The 18979-nt window shown below is 35.8% G+C and overlaps 1 protein-coding gene across 1 annotated transcript in view; it reads right to left on the reverse strand.

The window, feature by feature from the left end:
• Positions 1 to 704: 704 nt before the first annotated feature.
• Positions 705 to 18979, reverse strand: part of thoc2 (THO complex 2) — a 91290-nt gene continuing 73015 nt past the window's right edge. Inside the window, exons 30-39 of the mRNA XM_052149649.1 lie at positions 18378 to 18480; positions 15196 to 15575; positions 13882 to 13940; positions 12545 to 12580; positions 5533 to 5661; positions 4057 to 4123; positions 3727 to 3866; positions 3116 to 3186; positions 2920 to 2965; positions 705 to 1459 (exon numbers count right to left, since the gene is read on the reverse strand). Of these exons, the coding sequence (XP_052005609.1) occupies positions 2938 to 2965; positions 3116 to 3186; positions 3727 to 3866; positions 4057 to 4123; positions 5533 to 5661; positions 12545 to 12580; positions 13882 to 13940; positions 15196 to 15575; positions 18378 to 18480 (1013 nt within the window). The 3' untranslated portion in view covers positions 705 to 1459; positions 2920 to 2937. The remainder of the gene's footprint in view (positions 1460 to 2919; positions 2966 to 3115; positions 3187 to 3726; positions 3867 to 4056; positions 4124 to 5532; positions 5662 to 12544; positions 12581 to 13881; positions 13941 to 15195; positions 15576 to 18377; positions 18481 to 18979) is intronic.

The following is an 18979-nucleotide window of genomic DNA, read 5'->3' on the forward strand; positions in this document are numbered from 1 at the left end:
AGCGGTTATCCGAGTTAATGTAGACTTTGTCAGTTCAAACCAGTCTGACCATTCTGTTGACTTGTATTTGTTGAATTGTGGTGAGAAGAATATCATAATGTCAGAATGTTATTCTAAGGTGCAGGTTGGCGCTGATTTGGCGGCACGAGGGGGACCTACACAATATTAGGCAGGTGGTTTTAATGTTGTGGCTGATGGTGTAGTAAGGGCCTTGAGAAATTTAAGTGCAACTTATTGAGTCTTGACTGTGACAATGTGCATGTAGTACACAAGTTGTATGTTTGTTATAAGACTTGTAATTATTGTAAAACCATAAACTAATGAGTTACTATAACAACCTTTGTAATGGGCTTGGAAAACAGCTTCAGGGGTCTGAACTTGGGTATAACTTGTGTTTTACAGACACAAGAATAGAACAAATACAGCCACTGAGTGGGGTAAGATGAGACAGTTTTTGCTTCTGTTTGCCATTATACATGCAGAAAATTTAGCATACACGGGAATGTTACAGGAAATCACAGAAATGTTAACAAAATGGGGGGTGATGCATCTTACCCACTCCAACTAGTATATCAGACTTTGTACAACATGTAGACAATGACTTCAGGAGGAATATTTCGGTAGCAATTTCAAACTCCTGAATTGGTTCAAAGTATGTAGAGATTGTGGTTTTGCAAATGCCAAGAGAATGACATAAAAAACAACAAGACAAGGTATACACTAAGAAAACTATTTTATTTAGAAAAAGCATACACTTTGTCGACTTTGCCAGATAAAAACTCCATTAAGTTGTTTGGAAAGTCATGAATCGTTTCATTTTTAGTCCATTTATTTATGGGAAAAATCCAGCTTGCCATTCTTTATACAAATCTTTTAAAAACGTGATTGAACACACAAAGAAAATTAGGTGTACATTTGAAATTAACGTAACGGAAAATGTCTTATTACATGGAACTATTTTATTTCTGTATACATAATATACAAATAGAAGAGCAATTGTACTGCTTCAAACACCTAGCCTAAATATCACATGTGAATTAAAAGGAAGAAAAAGAATTCAAGAAACCTAATCAAGGCAAAGATCCAGTTCTTTTTACTTAAAAAAAAAAAAAAAAAAAAAGGAATCGGAAGGTCAAAGGTCATAAAAACGCAAGCATTGAGATCAACACCAACTCAACCTGAATCGGTTTGTGAAGCAAGCAGCACATTGTGCTAAATATTTAAAGGAAACAAACTTTCAGTGAAGTACTGAAAATATCACAATAAAAATGGCAGATTAAAATACGAGCTACAATGTTTCTAGGCAAAACAACAGAAGTTTGGATGCAGGCAAAATTCCTTAAGTGTGCGAAAGAATCCTCTTTCCAGACGGTGACGGGAGAAAGGAATTAAGACGCTGACATTTGAGAAATTTGGGGAGGATGAATTCTGCAGCCAGCATCGCGTCACAGCAAGGAAACTGGTGAAGAGAAACAACCTTCAGTTAACGCAACTCACAAACGTGCAACTTCTGCATAATTAAATAGCTGATTGTAAATCAATTACCCTCAGTTTTAATTAATTAAATGCTCTTTTTATTATTCATTGAGCCATCTCTTAATTCTTAAATAAAAGTTTCCCCAATAGTGAAACGTATGTCATTTCCTCACCCTTATGGTGTTCTGGGTGAACTCTCCCTTTAACCCTTTAAGCTCTGAAGGTTTTTTTTTTTATATATATATTTCCTGTTTCAGTGGCATTCCCAAAATTAAAGGCTTATAACCCAACAAAATATATAAGGAGGGTCAAGTGTTTGGTATCACTGTAAAGAAAACGTTTAGAATGTTTTCATGATCTAGATTATGATACATTCTGAGACTCTCAACTTAAGAAACTGCTGGAAAAAAAAATACAAAAACTTCAGCCAAAAATGTACTTTTTTTCTTCTTCATATATTTCTGATTTGACAATGTATATCTCTTGGTGTAAATAAGGTTGCTTCATAAAACTTTGTTTTATTCCCATTCATGTCAACTACATCTGAGAAAAAAGTTTTGTTGATACGACAAAGCAATCAAAAGTTATAACATTTAAAAAAAACTAATTATCAAAGTGTCCAAAAATGTCTCCATGTGTCCAAAAACCTCTCTAAACAAATAAAACATAATAATTGTACATAAGAATTATTTACACATGCAAACACAACAATGACAATAGGTTTGCATTGCATTGAGACATGATTTTAGTTTGAGTTTCATTCTGTGCCATTTGAGTCATCATTGAGTCTGTGTCATTTACTTCATGCCATCTCCTGGTGGCCACGTGTAACATTGTGCTTCGTGTGGATTATCTAATGATCTATGCATCTGATTACCTTGTATGTGGGCTCGTTTGAAAGATAATCACCTCCTCTAAGTAATTATATGTGATATTTGATATATTGTTTATTATCGCGAAGTTACAAGTGTAAACGCGGCATATAAACAACACCAACAAAATTGTCAAATATACATATACTTCGCTATTACTCGCTATATTTTTGCCTGCGAGTAAAACTGGTTGTATTCTACTCTTTGAGAGCTTTCCAACAACATATGACACATGGCTATTTGAGGAGTCTGATGTATTACTGATTACAATATGTTCAGCGCAATTTTTAAAAAATAAATTATCAAAACAGAACACTTCTGATTTGTCTGCATATTTCAAAGCACTTGTTCAGTTTTGGTCATAATTCCTACATGCATTGTAAAGTAGTGTCTTAAGTTTTCGAATGATACCTATTTTGTGTTGGTCAAGCCTGTAGTTATTAATATTTTGACGATTTTATTTTCTTGTGGGCCCATCTGAGCTTAAAAGGTTAATAAAAAGGAATGTCTCCAAAAGGCAATATTCATAATACTTAAACCACTTTCACTGCATTAATAATAAAAGGCTTACCTTATGTGTCAGCATACATTATCTGTGCTTTTCTGATGATTTATGGGTGATGCATATTAAGGAAAAACACGCGGTATTCATTAAAAAAATCAGTGTAAACTGCTTGGTGAGTTTGGACTGATACACAGTACACAGAAAGAGTCAGTCAACGATGAACAACAAAGTTACTTGTGTACACATGGTCATGGAAGGATATTGTTTCTTGTCTTCTTTAGCACCGGTGCTATCTCTCTTCTTTTCTGATTTCTCTTTGTCATGCCTGGATTCCTGCACCACAACAAAGAGCACACAAATACAGTAAACATAAGAGCATTTCTGTCAGTTTGAAGAGAATAAAGGGAATGTTTTGTTTTATGTAAATCCAGATTACTGGTTGCCAGGTGGCTGCATAGCTGTTCTGAGAGGTTTTTAAGTGTGTTGCTATGCTAGGAGGGTGCTAGGGTCTTGTAGGTGGTTGCTAGGGCATTACTAGATGTTGTTAGGGTGTTCAGAATGTTTTAGTGCATTGCTCTATGGTCGAAAAGATGATCTAGGTGGCTGTTAGGGCATTGCGTGGTGGCTGCTAAATCAAAAGATTCCACATCCAAGTCTATATGATGACCACATTATTTTAAGTAGCATTCATGTCTGGGGCACAAATGGTGTGGAACGAGTTACACATTATAATTTTTAATTAAGGATTAGTGATTTGAATAAACCCCTAACCCTATGCATGAGCAACAGTCATAATGATTCATGCATTAGCCAACAGCTCTAATGAAAGACACATTCAGTTGTTCTGGTATAGCAGGACAGTCAGTCACAGACCTTTTTGCCTCCAGAGGTCTTCTCTGGTTTTGCCAGATCACTCTTGTCCTTGCTGGTAGACTTGGAGCGTTTGCTGTTGTCCTTGTCGTTGGATTGTGGTGATTCAGAGGGGCTGGTGCTCTTGCTGTGTTTGGAGGAGTCTGTGTAGAGAGCACAAGAGAGAGTGAGAGAGAAGCCAGATGAGGCAGATAACAACAGCCAAGACCCCACGGGGAGAGATTTCTGATTGCCTCTAACACAGAGAAAGAGAAATTTCTGGTTTACTAGCACGCCTCTTCTGCTCTCGGCAGCAGGTAAAACAAATTTAAAAGATAGGCATTATCAACTCACTCATTCCATTTTCATCTTTGCGCCGCTTGGCTTCCTGGCTCATCTCGCGTTCGCTGTTTAAGTAATCCTAGTCAAATCAAAAATCATGGTAGTCAGTTTGAGCTCCTTTTCACCAAGCTTTCAATAACTGCAGTCAAAAAAACAGTCAGTGCTGTTTGAAGCTTTTCTCAAGACACCTGAGAATTGACCCTTTTCACAGAGTTCCATGAAGGATTTCGACTTTAATTTTGCAGGGTAAATATAGCAAACCAGTCATCACTGCTGCAAGGGAGATACTACACAACCTTCTCAGAGTCGATTTAGCGATATGATTAAAGAAAACGTTTAAATTGTGTAAAAATCTTATGTTAAATCTATATTGTGATTTTATGAGGGATTTCTTTTCAATTATAAGGGTGAGGCTTTCTGCATGAATAAGGGGGCTGAAACTAGAGATCAACCAATATGGATCTTTTTTTACAACTGATACAGATTCATTTTATATAACTGATATAGGTTACAAAATAGAGCATAAAAACTAAAGATATAATAAAAAAAAAACAATATACATTGCATTCAGACCACTTCATTATTGCTTTGTCATTATGGGGTATGGTGTCTAGATTGATGTGGAAAAAATAAGAGGTCTTTTTTACAACCTACCGATTATTTTTGTTTACATGTCCGATAACCAATATGCAGAACCAATATTTAAGGTGCACAATAAGGCCTGCAACTAGAAAGACCAATATAGATCTTTTTTTTTTTTTTTACCACCGATACCAATGGTTTTTGTTTAAATGTCTGATAACCAATATTAAATCAGCACTTTATGCCTTTTTGCACAATGGTAACTCAAAATCATAAGAATACAACAATAAAAACATAATAGCATAGAAGTAACAGCATAATAGCAATGCTGTTTAAGGCATTTAAGCCATTTTCAACTAATATAAAAAACAAATGGTTCAATATTTATTAAAAAAATTAATAAAAGTGTTAAAAAAAAAAAAAAAAGGTGTGAACAGATTGGTTAAAACATCTGTAAAACCAATAATCAGTCAATCTCTACCTGAAAACTTTATTTTCCTTAATCAACAAAAGGAAATTTAAAAAAGGGGAGCTAAAAAAAATAATAATAAAAAAATGGATCATATAATTTATTTATATTTATTTTATAGGACGTGTGCAATTTTTGCAATGCTGTTTCCACACGTTTAATGCAGTTTTATTTTCTAGCAATAAATGTTAAATAAACTAAATTAAATCGGCAACAAGAAAAAAAAAATACAAAATTCAGCAATTTTACCTCTACATGCCAGCTATTTACTCGGTTTACTTTCTATAGTTTATTTTTGTATTCCAAACCTGGAAATGTGAAAAGGGCCCATAGTGATCCATAAACGGAGCACATGGAATTTCCCTGGTTCCCTCTCTATGCCCTCAACCATTCCCAAATCCTTTTGTAAACAGAACATCACAGACAGAGCAACTCACTCGTTTTCGGTCCTTCTTATCCTCCTTTTTCTCCCTCTCTTTGGAGCGGTCCCTGGATTTGTCAGAGTCTTTCTTCTCCTCGTCCTTCTCTTTGCTCTTAGACAGGGCTGTGCTGTGGTTAGGGTGGTGCTGGGGGTGGGATGGAGAGATAAAACAGGGTCAATGCTTCACAGGAGGACAGATAAAGCTCTCACAGCGGCCTGTTGTCACTTCATTAGCACGCTACATTAGTTACACTCGCCTTCCCATGAGCCATCACACCTCACAGTTCAATCAGACACACCCACAGGAAGTCCAAGTACTCCATTTAAAAATTAAATGTCCCAGTTACATGACTCACAACAGGGTGAGTAAACATGTAACATGGTAAACAAACATATCTAAAGAGTACTTTTATTTATAGCTACATGCATGATCACATCAGAAAAATATTTAATTTAGCAAGTCATGTCAAAGGGCTTAAAGGGTAACCATTCCCAAATGGACTATCAAATATTTAATCTCCTTAATCTTCAAACATGAAGCACCAAGTAATATTGTAATGAGCCATGTGAAATATCTCAAGGCTTCTAAAAAATAGAAAACTATTCAGAAACATAAAACAAAAGAAGATCTTTTGAGATAGGAAAGCATTCGTGAGGAATTAACCAACTGAATTGTTTTGCAGAGCAAATAAATGAAAGTTTATGAAAAGTGATGATTAAATAAAAAAAACACAGGAAAGCAGAATAAACGAATTGTGCTGTGGACATGTTGACATTTATTCGACCTTGACATCAATATCAAACAAAGAAATTGACAAAATTGAGTTTTTGAGGTCTGGACAAGCACATTTTCTGCCAACTAGACAAATTGGTTTGACGTGCTTCAGCACTGTACCACGACAAGACAAGCCAGCTCTCTACAAATGACATTATTCAATACTCGACTGTGCATTTCATATTGGCAGATGAAGATGAAAATATCTTGAGCAGGGTGGCCAAAATAATATAAAAATATTTACTATATAATACATTTACAGTAATCAAAATATACCTCAAGTCAGAGGAATATTCCTTGTTTAAGACAAGTTAAGCTCATTCAAGAGCATTTGTGGCATAATGTCGATTACCACAAAAAATTCACACCGAATTCCCACTTTAAATTTGCAGGTACAGTAGGCCACATTTACGCTTGTAACTTCACGATAATAATCAGAATATAAAATGTCACATAAAATTACTTAGCGGACGTGATTATCTTTCAAACGAGCCCACATACAAGGTAATTGGATGCATGGATCGTTACATATTCCACACGAAGCACAAGGTTACATATGGCCACCAGGAGATGGTGCCAAGTAAATGAAACGGACTCAACGATGACTCAAATGGCACAGAATGAAACTCATTCTGTGAAATCTCATAACTAAAATCATGTCTCCAAGTAAAAGGGGCCAGTCCATAAACAGTCAAATACAATATTATTTCACAAGTATAGCCAAAAGACACACATTATACATGTTAACATGATTTTGTGACAAAAATCGCATACTAACCTTTTCTGTGTTAAGTTATATCCAATATCACAATGTCATTGACACAGTTACACATCACACTAAACATTTTTAACATGTATAACATCTTTTGGATATACTTTTGAAACAGTGTATGTTTTAACATTTATGGACTGACACCATGCACTTGCATTGAAAGTGCTGGACAACATACCCCCGATTTTAGCTTTTTAACAAATAAACAAGGGACTAGCCTGACTTTTTTTGTTGTTGTAATCAACAATCATTATGCCACAATTGCTGTTAATTGAGCTTAACATGTTTTGAACCTGGAGTATTCCTTTAATGATGGCAAAAGATATGTAAACAAAATTGTTGAAACTGAATTACCATTTTTCGTCATATTTAATACATTTATTTATTTGTTTAATTCAGTATATTCAAGCTAAAACATGATTCTGAAAGATTACGAAGAATTTATTTGGAATAAGACCAGGAAAACATAAACCAGGTTTATTTTGATTTCCTGTATCAAATATCTGAAAATAAAATAACGTGCATTATCCATTGCCAAACTGAAACTGGCCAATACAATAATCTTAAACCAGGCAAATATTGGCAGATTAACTGGCCTACCTAATTTATTGGTCTACCAACATTCAATATTATGTACTTTATTATGTGTCAAGCTCTTAGCGTGTGTACACTAAGCCCTGAAATGCATAAAGTATCAGAACACAGAAGTTGCTAATTCAAAGCATGCATTCAAGAGCTACACTCATCAGTTGTGGACTGACTGCAGTGTAATTCTCAGCAATTGACAGGCGAAGCCTAAAAATAAACCTGCTGCAAAGATCATAAACGTCCATTAATGAAGACTGTTCATGAATATGTAGGTGGCACAAGGTATATAAGTCTAATTTTACACTTAAGTCCACACAGGCTGACAAATGCATGAGACATAGTAATTAAACTGCCCACATCATCGTGTCCAGCTTCGCTTAGTTCTTCACAAAAGGGACTTTTAAAAAAAAAATAGGTGCAACACACTGTCGATGCCGTTTGTTCATAACAAGCATTAAAAAGTTCCAGATGGAACTGATCCAGACAATATAACTAAACCACTTATACGGATGCTCTGAGCAGAAACTTAAAAGGTGAAGGTTTAAAAAGATGTAATTAGCACAAATCTTTGAGAAAACTGTTGTAACGGAATGTAAAAAATAAAGGAGTATAGAATAAATATGATTCTTGAACTGGCACGTAAAATACTATGTAGCAAGCGGCTGGTATTGCTTGGAAAATTGCCATTGCAGACTCTCCTACAAATATAAAGACGCTCTGCTTATAAATGTGGGAGAAAAGCCAAACGAGACGGATATGAAAGCCAACAGAGCAAGAGATGGACTGCTTGTTACTGCTGCAGAAAGAACGAGTCTTTGTCCTGAAGGCGGTGAAGCAAAATGGAACAGTTAACGACTGTTCTTCAAATGGCCCGAGCATTGGCTTTAAATCTGGTCAGTGGGTCTTTACAAAAGTAAAAATTTTCACATGACTTCATACTTTTGTCCTCCTTGTATGTACAAATGACACTGAACATAATTGTATTTTTTCCCCAATTTCTCTTTAGTTACCTAATGATGAGTAATTATTAAATGTAAAGAATAAAATGGACAGTTCAGGATTGAAAATCTGATTGATACAATGTACAATAGTCAATATACACACCAGTTGAATTCAATATTAATACGGCAACTGTAAACAGTATACTGTAAGACTAATAAACTTCAGAAGGTTTTTTTTATAGTGATTGTTATCATAAATGTATTTATTGAGGTGTCTTTCTGCAGTATAGTTAAAGCACTGTATACTTAACATTTTTGCTCTATTGTTTATATTTTATTTTCTGTTGCTAGTAATTTATTTATTCTTTATTACTGACTTAATTGTCTTAATTGAAAATTCAAGCAATATATATATTAAAATGTAAATTATTAAATTAAGCAATTGTCTATTGTTTATATTTGCTCTCTGTTGATTGTTAATTCTTTATTAAAGCATAAGTATGTAACTTTTTCTGGTAAAATACTCTATGCCAGATTATATGATGAGAACTATTAGTAAGCCATTCATGTGTTTGTTATGCTATGAAAATTGCACTTTATTTTGAGCGACCCGCTTAAACCCGCCTCAACGTTAAGCAACCAATGGCATGAGTGTGGAGTGGCACCATCTCTTTAATTGATCAATGACAGATGGTGGCTGAAAAAATTAAAACATATTTTTGCAATTTCGTTTGGTGGCGCAAGTGGTGCAGAAATTACATACTTCAGCTTTAAATGACCAACTTGTATAGAATAATTAAAATGGTAAATGGTCTGCACTTATATTGCACGTTTTATATCGCAACTTGGGGTTCAGTGTCTTGCCCAAGGAGTCGTGTGGGCCGGGAATCGAACCGCCAACCCTGCGATTGACAGCCGACCCGCTCTACGACCTGAGCCACAGCCGCCCCTTGAACATCATGAAGCGATGTTAACTAAATGGTAAACCATTGTTTTAATTCTTTAAAATGTGTTAATATTTACACTAACATTTAACATTTATAATAAATGGGATAAATCTGTTGCTTTCATTTGATTGCCATTTATTTATAACAGACAATTTATTTCTGTTGAAAAATTACTTGGACTGAACAACGTTTTCTTAATATTTTTGCTCTGTTTTGTATTTGCTTTGTTTCGTGAAATAATTTTTCTCTTTATTACTGCTTTGAAAATGTAAGCAATGTTTTTTCTAGGTGAAAAACTTGCATCAACATGCATTGTTTAATTTAGAAATCCTATAATATTTATACTAACGTTTAATTTAAAGGGTTTGTGTTCAATAGCATATTCGTTTTTACTTTGGTATCAAACATGGTTTGTTCAATTGTACGGGTATTTGTTTTGACTAATGAAATTTTGGGATGATGAAAAAGCCACATGGTCCTGTCATGTAATTTAAAAGATACCCAAAGACACCTGCTCTTCCAACATCCCATTATAACTAAGTTACATCTGCACGTAGATAAAAGGGCACACCACAGAATCTGACAGCATGTGTGATGAACCAGATCTTCATTGCACAAACTCCCAGAGACTGAATGACAGCTGAATTAATCACATGTATAAAACTACTTCACCTACAGAATATGAACTGACAACTAAATTACAAGAACATACACATCTGTCTCAATATCCTACGGAAAACAACTGACTCTTGCCAGATAAACACTGCCGTTTCAGTACGGCAAAAGATTTTGCAATCATAAGGGGTTAAAAATCAGTGACTAATGCTATATATATCCATGCGGAGACCATTAAACTGTAAGGCATCTTATTCTCCATAATATCTAGATGACACCGCAAGTTAATGTAGGGGAATACTTTGAGGACAGGCCTTCAGAGGGAGAAAGGATCAAATAAAATAACAGGCTGCTCAAAATTCAGCTGGATTGCTTTTTCAGGTGGCGCCATCAGCATATTTTCAAACATCCTTCAGTGACCAAACTGCAAAACACTTATCTCCCCTGCAGTTGACAGGAGCTGTTCAAAAGAGACTTGAGCAGCGGAATATAAGACCAGAGTCCAATCAGACACTAAAGACTGTAAGAGATGTCCAGAAGAGCGTAGCCACAGGAAAAATGGAGGATATTGTTGGGCTGAAATTGCATTAGCAGAATATAAAACACCCTGGCAGAGGTGTGAAGGGAGGTGCGAGCAGAAGAGAGCTATGCTGCATGTCTCAGGGATATTTGGCTGTCTTTTAAAAGAAAAAAGTGACTTCTTAAAGACCAAGTTCACATTTTGGGACCATACCAATAAAAATAATAAAAAAAAAATCCATTACCTGGCATTTAGTATAAAGGAAAAAAGTGCAGTAATCAATAGATGCAATCATTCATGCCATACACGGTGAAGACATTTTCTGGTCGACGATGTGATAACAGATTGGCTGCGTCTCAAAACAAAGTGAGTAGCCTACATAAACAATTTTTGGGCATCAAAGGCACATATGGAACACTCTTATGAATGAATGCAACCTACCTAGATGCAATTATTACGCATGGTTTGGGACGTCTGACTGCATGCTAACTAGATACCATTTTTAGATTTCAGGAGGCATTCAAACAAATCCTGCCATCTTAAACCGCATTTTGGCCATTATGTGGAATGTCTGAATGGATTTTACATACCTAGATAGCATTTTTAGGCATCATAGGTATTTTTGGGTTGCTTGAATGAATGCTACCTACCTAGACACCATGTTTGGTCATCATTTGGGACATTCAAACAAGCGTTCTCAAACTAGATGGCATTTTTGGCCATCATTTGTGATATATGAATGAATTTTTCTACCTAGCCCTTAAACAGGCAAAAGTGGAAAATGATTCGCAAAAAATCATTTCATGTCACTTTTTATATCATTTGGAGTAAAACAAATACAATTTTTGAAATATTTGGGATTTTATGAGTTGAATCTCCCAGGATACGTTGCCCTATTAAGGTATAAAAAGTAATCAATATTTCTGTGTTTTATTTGATGCAAAAAAAAAATTACTTATTTTAAAACATATATATGTGTGTGTGTGAGAGAGAGAGAGTGAGTGTAAGAGGGAGTGTCTTGCGATGTGGAAGACTCACACACACAATGTTCACAATTAATATTAGCAGCTTTGTTTTTTACGAAAGAAAAGGTTCATATTTTATTAATTATCAAAAAGTCAGCATGTCCTGCACTATGGGCGGGCGGCCATGTTGATTTAGGTCAGGCTGAATTAATGATCACAGAACATTTTAACCAAGTCATGTGACTTACATGCGCAAATGGAAATATATAACTAATATATATATATATATATATAATTATAACAAGATTGGGTGAAAAACTCTTTCATACCCCCCTATAAGAAACTAAAGAGTACATATCTTGTGGTGCATGGTGCCTGTTTTAGGGCTAGACACATTTTTGGGCAACAAACTAACGGTATCAAACAAGTCACCATATTATCTAACTAGATGCCATTTTTGGACGTTAAGGACATTCAAAAAAAATGTATCTACCTAGACATCATTTTTGGGCATCATTTGCGATATTTGAATGATTATTTTCTACCTAGATACCATTTTTGGGCTTCATACGTGTATTTCAGACATACAAACAAACATTTTCTGCCTAGACTTTTTGGCCATAATTTAGGACATTTAAATGAATGTTATCTACCTAGATGCAATTTTTGGGTATCATAGGCATGTTTCAGACATGCAAACATACTACACACCATGTTATCTAACAACACTATTTTTGGGCATCATAAGCTAATTTTTAATAAGTGCTTTAATGCTGCAGTTCTGCTGAATGTTCATTTGAATGTTTCAAACATACCTATGGTGCCCACGGTGTCTTAATATGTAGCTCACTAAGTTTGGAGACACAGCCTTGTATGGACAGTTTATAGTTGAAAAAGGTTCAAACCTTTGAGGCAGAGTCCTTGAAGTCGTTAAGATTGTCCTGTAGGAATGAATGGAGATGACACATGAGCTGGAGAGGATGGCACACAGCAGGAGAAAGGGTGGGGGGAGGCTGGCCGTCACTCAACACATCCCCCTATAGACCTTCAAAGACTAGAACTTTCACATGGTTAGAGATGAAGAGACTATTGGAGCCTAACGTTAGTCTGAACTGGACTATCTTGACCTACATGTGCTTGGAGAACGTCACTGCTACTCTGCATTAAATGTAAACGTCTTAACGTCTATCTTTGGTCTAAAATAGACCATACATTCTGTAAATTAACTAAGGGGGGTTATAAAGAGGAATAAACAATCTAATCTCAGCTAAGATTCATAAATAAAGGGCATTGGAATATAAGGATCTCATGTACACTTTGGTATGAGGTCTCGCTCAGACAATTGCAACAAGATTCCTGGTCACGGATAGGCAGATCCCTCTAGGAAGGCTTTGCCCACACTTATCCTGGATGCCCTTCTCTGTATGAAGTAGTTGCTGGTGAAACATCACGGGTTTCTCTGGATGCTGAAGGGGTTGTCTGCTGGTCGTACGGACGTCTGAGGAACTCTCGCTGATACCCCTTCCACAGCAGGAAACCGACAAACACCCAAACACGAGAGCAAATGGGGCACACAAAAAAATCAGGTTGGACCAAAAAGCAAGCAGTGGTGGTGAAGAGCAGCACATTCTTGTCAGGGGATCCCAGATCGGTGACAGCGCAAGACATGCAAAACATTCCATCTCTTCTTTCAGGAGTGGCAGATGTCAAAAAAAGTGACTTGATTTCTTCTGGCTAAATCATTCTGTCGTCTCGGTGTTTAGTTAAAAATATATATTTTTTAATGATTTTTTTTTTACTTTCTGCTTTATTCAGCAAGTAATATGCTATGACTCCAAACTTTCAAAAATGGGAGGACGATTTACAAAAATAAATATATTTACAATCTTACAAAAAAAAGGAACAAAACTTGAGGCACTTTGGTAGATCCTGTTAGCATGTAAAAAAAAAAAAAAAAAAAAAGTGAGCAAAAATGACACGTGCTAAAATGTAAGATATTGGCAAGTCCTTGGAATTTTATCATAAAAATCTGACATCTATTGAAAAATACGTTTCAAAAAAATTGTCCATAAGATGCAATATTCCCCCCATTGCTCTCCTACAATGGCTGGACTCCAGAAGCATTCACTCAAACTCTTCTGGGCTGACGCGGTGTGACGAGGAAGGTTTGGAAAAACACGTGATCTCCGACAGGTAGGGACAAGAGGAAAGAAGTGCACAGCCCTCCTCAGGCCATACTAACCTTAACTGCAGAGGAGTGCGATGGTGACGAGTGAGTGTCAAGTTTTCGCCTTTTTTGCTCTGGGGGAGGGAGGCAAATGAAAAAAAGAAAAACATGTTTTAGTTTTAAGACAATGCTTTTCACACTTAAAACGTTTAAAGGGATAGTACAATAGTTCAACCAAAAAGGAAACTGACATTGACTCGTGTCGTTACAATGCCATATGACTAAAAAAATTAAAATAAATGAATAAAATCAGAGTTAAAAAGGGATAGTTCATCATTTACTCACCCTCATGCCATCCCAGATGTATACGACTTACTTTCTTCTGCTGAACACAGAGTTTTAGAAGAATATTTCAGCTCTGTAGGTCCATACAATGCAAGTGAATGGTGACCAGACATTTCAAAGCTCCAAAAATCACATAAAGGCAGCATAAAAGTAATCCATACAATTCCAGAGGTTAAAGACCAATATTTCAGTCCTTTTTACAATAAATCTCCACTTGCAAAAATCTACAACTTTTTGGCACTTCTTATTCTATGTGCATATTGCCATACTGGGCAGGGAGGAGACTTTATAGTAAAAAGGACTAAAATATTTATATTTCTTATCCACACCTATCATATAATTTCTGAAGATATGGATTTAACCCCTGGAGTCTTATGGATTACTTTTATGCTGCCTTTGTGCTTTTGGAGCTTAAAAGTTTTGGTACCCATTCACTTGCATTGTTTGAACCTACAGAGCTGAAATATTCTTCTAAAAATCTTAGTTTTTGTTCACCAGAAGAAATTTATAAACATCTGGGACACATCACAAAAGGAATATTTATTAGAGAATAGCTTAATTTGGGTCTGTTCCTCACACAAAGCTATCGTTTGACTTAAGACTTGGAAATTAGCACATTTGGATGACTATAATGGTGCTTTTATCTTGCCCTGTCATTTTTTTTAAGCTTGACAGCATAAATCACTATTCACTTTACAAGAAGGTAAAGAGCCGCTCGGACATTCAGCCTAACTTTTGTGTTTTACAAATGAAAGAATATAATATGTAATGACATTGGGGTGAGTAAAAAAAAAAAAAACACACTTTTTTGTGAACTATTCCTGTACCATTTAATTGAAATAGTCAATCTGGTTTGTTTGCTCCGACCTTTAGTTTTAAATGTAGGCACTCTTGCTTATGGCGAGTTCTTTGGAAAAATAAATCAATGAAGTCAGGTTTTTTTTTTTCAAACAACACTGTCCCAGAAGTCTAATGAACCAGAGAATCGAACCCAGTCAATTTGTTTTGAGGTTGTTATAGCAAACAAGGTTAGAGTGGTCTTACCCCGTTCTGACTCAACTCCTTCAGGTCTTGGCACAATGGACTTCAGGATCCCGGCCCCAGCGTTCTTCTCCACCTTACTGCTTTCCTTGATCTTGCTGTCGTTAGACACGTCACGTTCCTTAGACCACTCTTTTTCGGCAGACTTCCCATCGTTTTTGGTCTTTTCCTCCTTCTTATCTTCCTTCCTCTTGTCCTTGTCAGCTTTGGGCACCTTCTCCTTGACATCGACGGGCTTATCCTCCTTGCTGGATCTTTCCTCTTTCTGCTTCTCCTTTCCTCCTGCCTTGGCCTCTGGAGTGCTCCCCGGGTTCTTCTCTTTCTTCTCCTTTTTCTCCTTTATGGTCTTCTCCTTCTCGTCCTTCTCTTTGCTTCCTTTAGTGCTGTGGAGAGACCACGGAAGAATTGAAGTGTACTCAATTTTGCCATTTTCTTTCTTAGGTTTGAAACCATTACAAAGAGACCAAAATATATTTTCCTGGCTTTCATTCAGCACTGGCAAAGAATCTTTTATAGTGCAAGTAATGAATCCCTTGGAAAACACTGTCAGACAGCCTTGAAACAACAAAAGGCCATATTTACTTTGATATGTTTTTTTGATTTACCTCAGTCACAACGAATTGGAGCTGCTTGTAAAATGTTACAGAAGTCCCTTTTTTTCATGAATATGGTTCAAATCTGAGTCCAATTACTTTTTAAAGAAACAAAAAGCAAGAAATCATGTGTGTTTTTGGAGTGAGAACTAATGTATATGTTAGATAAACTCTTATCCAACACAAAATAAACGGCATGAAAAGTAGCCAACACAAACATGAGTATTCTCTTCCTTTAAATGGGATTTTGGCCACATTATTTGTTGATCATCTGTTGAATTGATATTAAATAAAAATGTATTACTAAATAAGAAACATTTCTACTTCATACATTTTTTTTATTAAAATAAATAAATATATATACATACACACACATACATATACATACACACACACATACACACAAATGTTATAAAATAAATCTCATTCAATTCTTTTTATTTTTACACAAAGTTATGTTGCCAGCATTCATCAAACGTAACCATTCAACCACATGACCAAAGTTATTGTAATAAAAGACCAATTAAAAATGTATTTAATTAATGGAAAATATAAAAGAACATTTATCAATAACTATAAACCAACATTATGTCTCAAACTAGCAAGACGATACGGAGTTATAAACTTAATTTAGGCTAAATCTGCAACAGTGTTACTAGCAACCCTAATGCCCATTCCACTGTACGTTTTAATTATTATTTGTTCATTTGATCAATTTATTTATACATGTTTTAATACATTTAATTGCATTATAAAATACAGAAATCAAAGGACTACTTTAATATTACATTAAGCTAGATTATGACCATTTCAATAAAAATGCTGATATTAAACCACGGGTTTCCCCATGATTTACAGGAGTGAATGTGATAACATTAACAGTTTCCTTCATTATTCAAGCAGAGCACATCGTGACCTCCCCGCCCTCTCATCTCAGGTGAATTACAAATTCCTGACTATGCCACTTTCCCTGACCACACCAAGCAAAGTTACAACACTGAGAAATCCATTACAAACTCACCCCATTCACACTATGCATGTAATGATTCACACATTTCAATATGCGATGAGATACGGAGCAGAGCTTCTCTATACGTTACGGTTTAAAAACAAACAGCGCAAATCCTGCAAATCCACTTTCACTCAAACTTATTCAAGGACGCGACGTAAATGTTTTTTAAATCATAAATGACACAGTGTCTGATATTGGCAACAAAAAGTAAAACTCTATAATAAATTAACTTAAAACAACAGCACTGCATTTATTTTGATTGATTATAAAGAGAAAAACTCGTGAACTCACAAATATCATGTTTGTCTACACTCGTCATTTTATATGTGTATAGCACTTTTCACAATACACATCGTTCCAAATCAGCTTTATAGAAAATCATGTCTTGTTGTCTGAAAGCCCCCAGAGTGACTGTAGCAAGGAAAAAAAACGTTCAGTTATTTAGTGGTGAAAACAAAACTCGAGAGAAACCTGACCTCTGGTTTTGCAATTTATGTATATAATCCAATATTATTTAGCGGCTTAAGCAAAAACCAATCAGCGCACATACGTTTTTAACCTCTTCTGCCAGTTTCACTTTGCATGTAAACTTTACTGCCGTTATTACTGGCTTATAACATGCGTAAGTGTTGTATTCATACCAGTTTACATTTTAATGTCAAAACCAGTGAATAATAAGTCTCATGTAATCGCAGGATTCTTACGATGACAGATTTTTGAATAAGCTTGTTTTTGTTACTTATGAGCATCTTGCTGCGTGTCATGATCCATATCAGCTTGGAAAGGCGGCTGTTAAACTTGCTGCTGCTGTTTCTGCATAGCAAATTCACCGACTTGCAAGGTGATGTCGGCATAAATGTTTGATGTACTGTAGCGCCGGGACATGACACCGTTATTTGGCGAATTCGACAAGCTGTAACGCTACAATCTACTTTGCGTTTGCCATCGATCTTCTCGCCTCTGAACTGTAGATATGTTGCTCTGTTTTCCTGTGAGCGCTCAAGGAGAAGACCGTTTCACAGCTCGCAATGTTGCTCTGCTTAGTTTTAATTACACTATAGCTGTTTGTTATGGTACTGTATAGTGAGCGTCGTATCATACGATGTTTTTTACACCCCTAATTCACAAACTTCCTGAATGGAAATTAACAGGAACTTTTTACCTCTGGCCTCCACAAGACTCCATTGAAATATTTCTTTCAAAATGATGTTTTACACAGCCAATTTGGTGGGCCATCGTGCAATTTTGTGTCATAACAGCCATGCCTTTTAGGGGATAGCTCTTTTCAAGGCATTTCTCACCACAATTGCTCAATTTAATAGAATTGTAACAGGATTTTTGCCTGGAACACTGTTCAATTTGATTACACAGTTCATAAAGAAGGTAGACTTTGATAAAGGACTGATTTATTTGGTGAGTAGTTTGAAATAATAAGCCCCTGATAAACTTTCGCACCCCAGGGCTTCAACTTTTAATAACGTTATATAAGAGATGAGAGCAGTACATCATTTTCTGCTACAGCTGCACACTAGCGTTAGGGAGCTTGAGCGGTGTGCAGAGATGGGTCTTGGGTGAAGTACCTGTTAGGAGTGCTGTTTCCATTGCTGCTGCTCACTTTATTTGCTGCCGTGCTGTTTTTGCTGGTAGTTTTCTGAGCCGCCTGAGATTTGTCCTTGGATTTATCTGTAAATACAATACGGACATCACAAAAAGGATAGACAAAGAGTGATGGCAATTTATTGCATTTACTGTATCATCATTTAAAGGAATTATTCACCCAAATATGGACATTTTGTTATTTTCACAACTTCATGTTGTTCCATACCCACATGACTTTCTTCCGTGGAACACAAATGGAGATATTAGGCAAAGTGGTCAATCTCAGTTACTATTCACTTTCATTATATGGAAAAAAAAGTTGGAATAAAAGTAGAAATATGAGACAAACATTCTGCATAACATCTTTTTTGTTCCACGGAAAATGTCATATGGATTTAAAACTATGAGGGTGCGTTAATGTTGACACAATTTTAATTTAAGGGTGAACTAGGCCTTAAAAGGCACTGCAAAAATGTAATTGTTATGGAAATATAGCATATAACGGGGTTTAAGCAGCACAGGAACTTTGAGTGCATGTGTTACAAGATATAAACCATTATTCAGCCAGCCAATAAGCACCTCA

The sequence above is a fragment of the Xyrauchen texanus genome, chromosome 19, assembly GCF_025860055.1.
Source record: "Xyrauchen texanus isolate HMW12.3.18 chromosome 19, RBS_HiC_50CHRs, whole genome shotgun sequence".
Lineage (NCBI taxonomy): Eukaryota > Metazoa > Chordata > Actinopteri > Cypriniformes > Catostomidae > Xyrauchen > Xyrauchen texanus.